Source organism: Aplosporella prunicola (assembly GCF_010093885.1).
Source record: "Aplosporella prunicola CBS 121167 unplaced genomic scaffold K452scaffold_176, whole genome shotgun sequence".
Lineage (NCBI taxonomy): Eukaryota > Fungi > Ascomycota > Dothideomycetes > Botryosphaeriales > Aplosporellaceae > Aplosporella > Aplosporella prunicola.
In genome coordinates this window covers 1-1,165 of record NW_022983704.1, presented here as the reverse complement: position 1 = coordinate 1,165, position 1,165 = coordinate 1, and the positions used below count along the sequence as shown (strand labels likewise).

The window sequence follows — 1,165 nt, the reverse complement described above, 5'->3', positions numbered from 1 at the left end:
CATAAGGCTAATATATTTATATATATATTTTTATAAACATTTTTATATATTTTTTTTTACATATATAAAAAAAATGAACGGACAACAAAGATTATTGTTCGCTTAATCAAGTTAGGAATTTTTCCAGGGAGACTGATTCTACCACGATTGGCATAGAACTGTGTAAGATTCCGCAGATTTCGCTACATTGACCGTAGAATGTACCTTCTCTGTTAATAAGTACAGATACTTGGTTCAGTCTTCCTGGATAAGCGTCACATTTTATACCTAAGGCAGGCACAGCAAAGGAATGAATGACATCGGCAGCAGTTATAATAAATCTAACATGAGTTAACTCTGGTACGATTACTCTGTTATCTACCTCTAACATTCTTAAAGCACCATCTTCTAAATCAGATTCTGGTACTAGGTACGAATCAAATTCTATGAATTCATCGTCTTGATCTAGGAAATCCGGGTATTGGTAACTTCAATATCATTGGTGCAGGGTAAAATTACCCTGATCGACTGTACATTAAGCATCAGATATACTGACACCCACAAGTGACCCAGTCTGTTGCAATAAATAAAAAGAAATAAACTATTTACTGACAGTCTTGTATTATTATCTGTCACCGACCAGTCGGTGTGATATTGAATGTGATAATAATATTTTAACTGTTTTCACTCGTGTCGCCAGAGAAAAGACTTAATCTTTTCTCTAAGAATTCTGTCGAAAACTTAGAAATAAATCCACTGTTTATCTCACGACTATCGCATATATGTGAAAGGGTTAGAAGAACTTTAATATTATAAAGAATTAACTAAAGTATATACTTTCTATAGTCCTAATTTATAGTGCATAGATGTATGTAAATAAGGTAAAATTAGCTCCCTTAACTTAGGGACTGAGCTTCCTTTAATATAAATATTACAATTACCCGAAGGCTTTAGTGTTTGAATAGTACAATCTAAACCAAATTTACTTTGAAGAACTTTGACTAAAAATTCTACTTCTTTTAAATTGAAACTATTTGTAGCTATTCTTACTCCAGGTTTAGCTCAACCTCCGTCATCTGAAATTCAGATAGCTAATGCTAAGGGTGTTATGTATTTAACTAAATCTACGTTAATATATTTTACTCCTTTCTTGTAAAACATTTTATGGATTCAATTAAAACTTCTA

General features: G+C 31.8%; 2 protein-coding genes across 2 annotated transcripts; both read right to left on the bottom strand.

The window, feature by feature from the left end:
* Positions 1 to 115: 115 nt before the first annotated feature.
* Positions 116 to 469, bottom strand: K452DRAFT_212612 (uncharacterized protein; the record flags this gene model as incomplete). The annotated part of the gene is made up of 1 exon (XM_033536195.1): positions 116 to 469. A coding segment is annotated over one exon (354 nt), but the record flags the coding sequence as incomplete, so codon positions are not given.
* A 350-nt stretch (positions 470 to 819) lies between these two features.
* On the bottom strand, positions 820 to 1,032 carry K452DRAFT_239853 (uncharacterized protein; the record flags this gene model as incomplete). Its single annotated transcript, XM_033537757.1, has 1 exon — positions 820 to 1,032. A coding segment is annotated over one exon (213 nt), but the record flags the coding sequence as incomplete, so codon positions are not given.
* Positions 1,033 to 1,165: the final 133 nt, after the last annotated feature.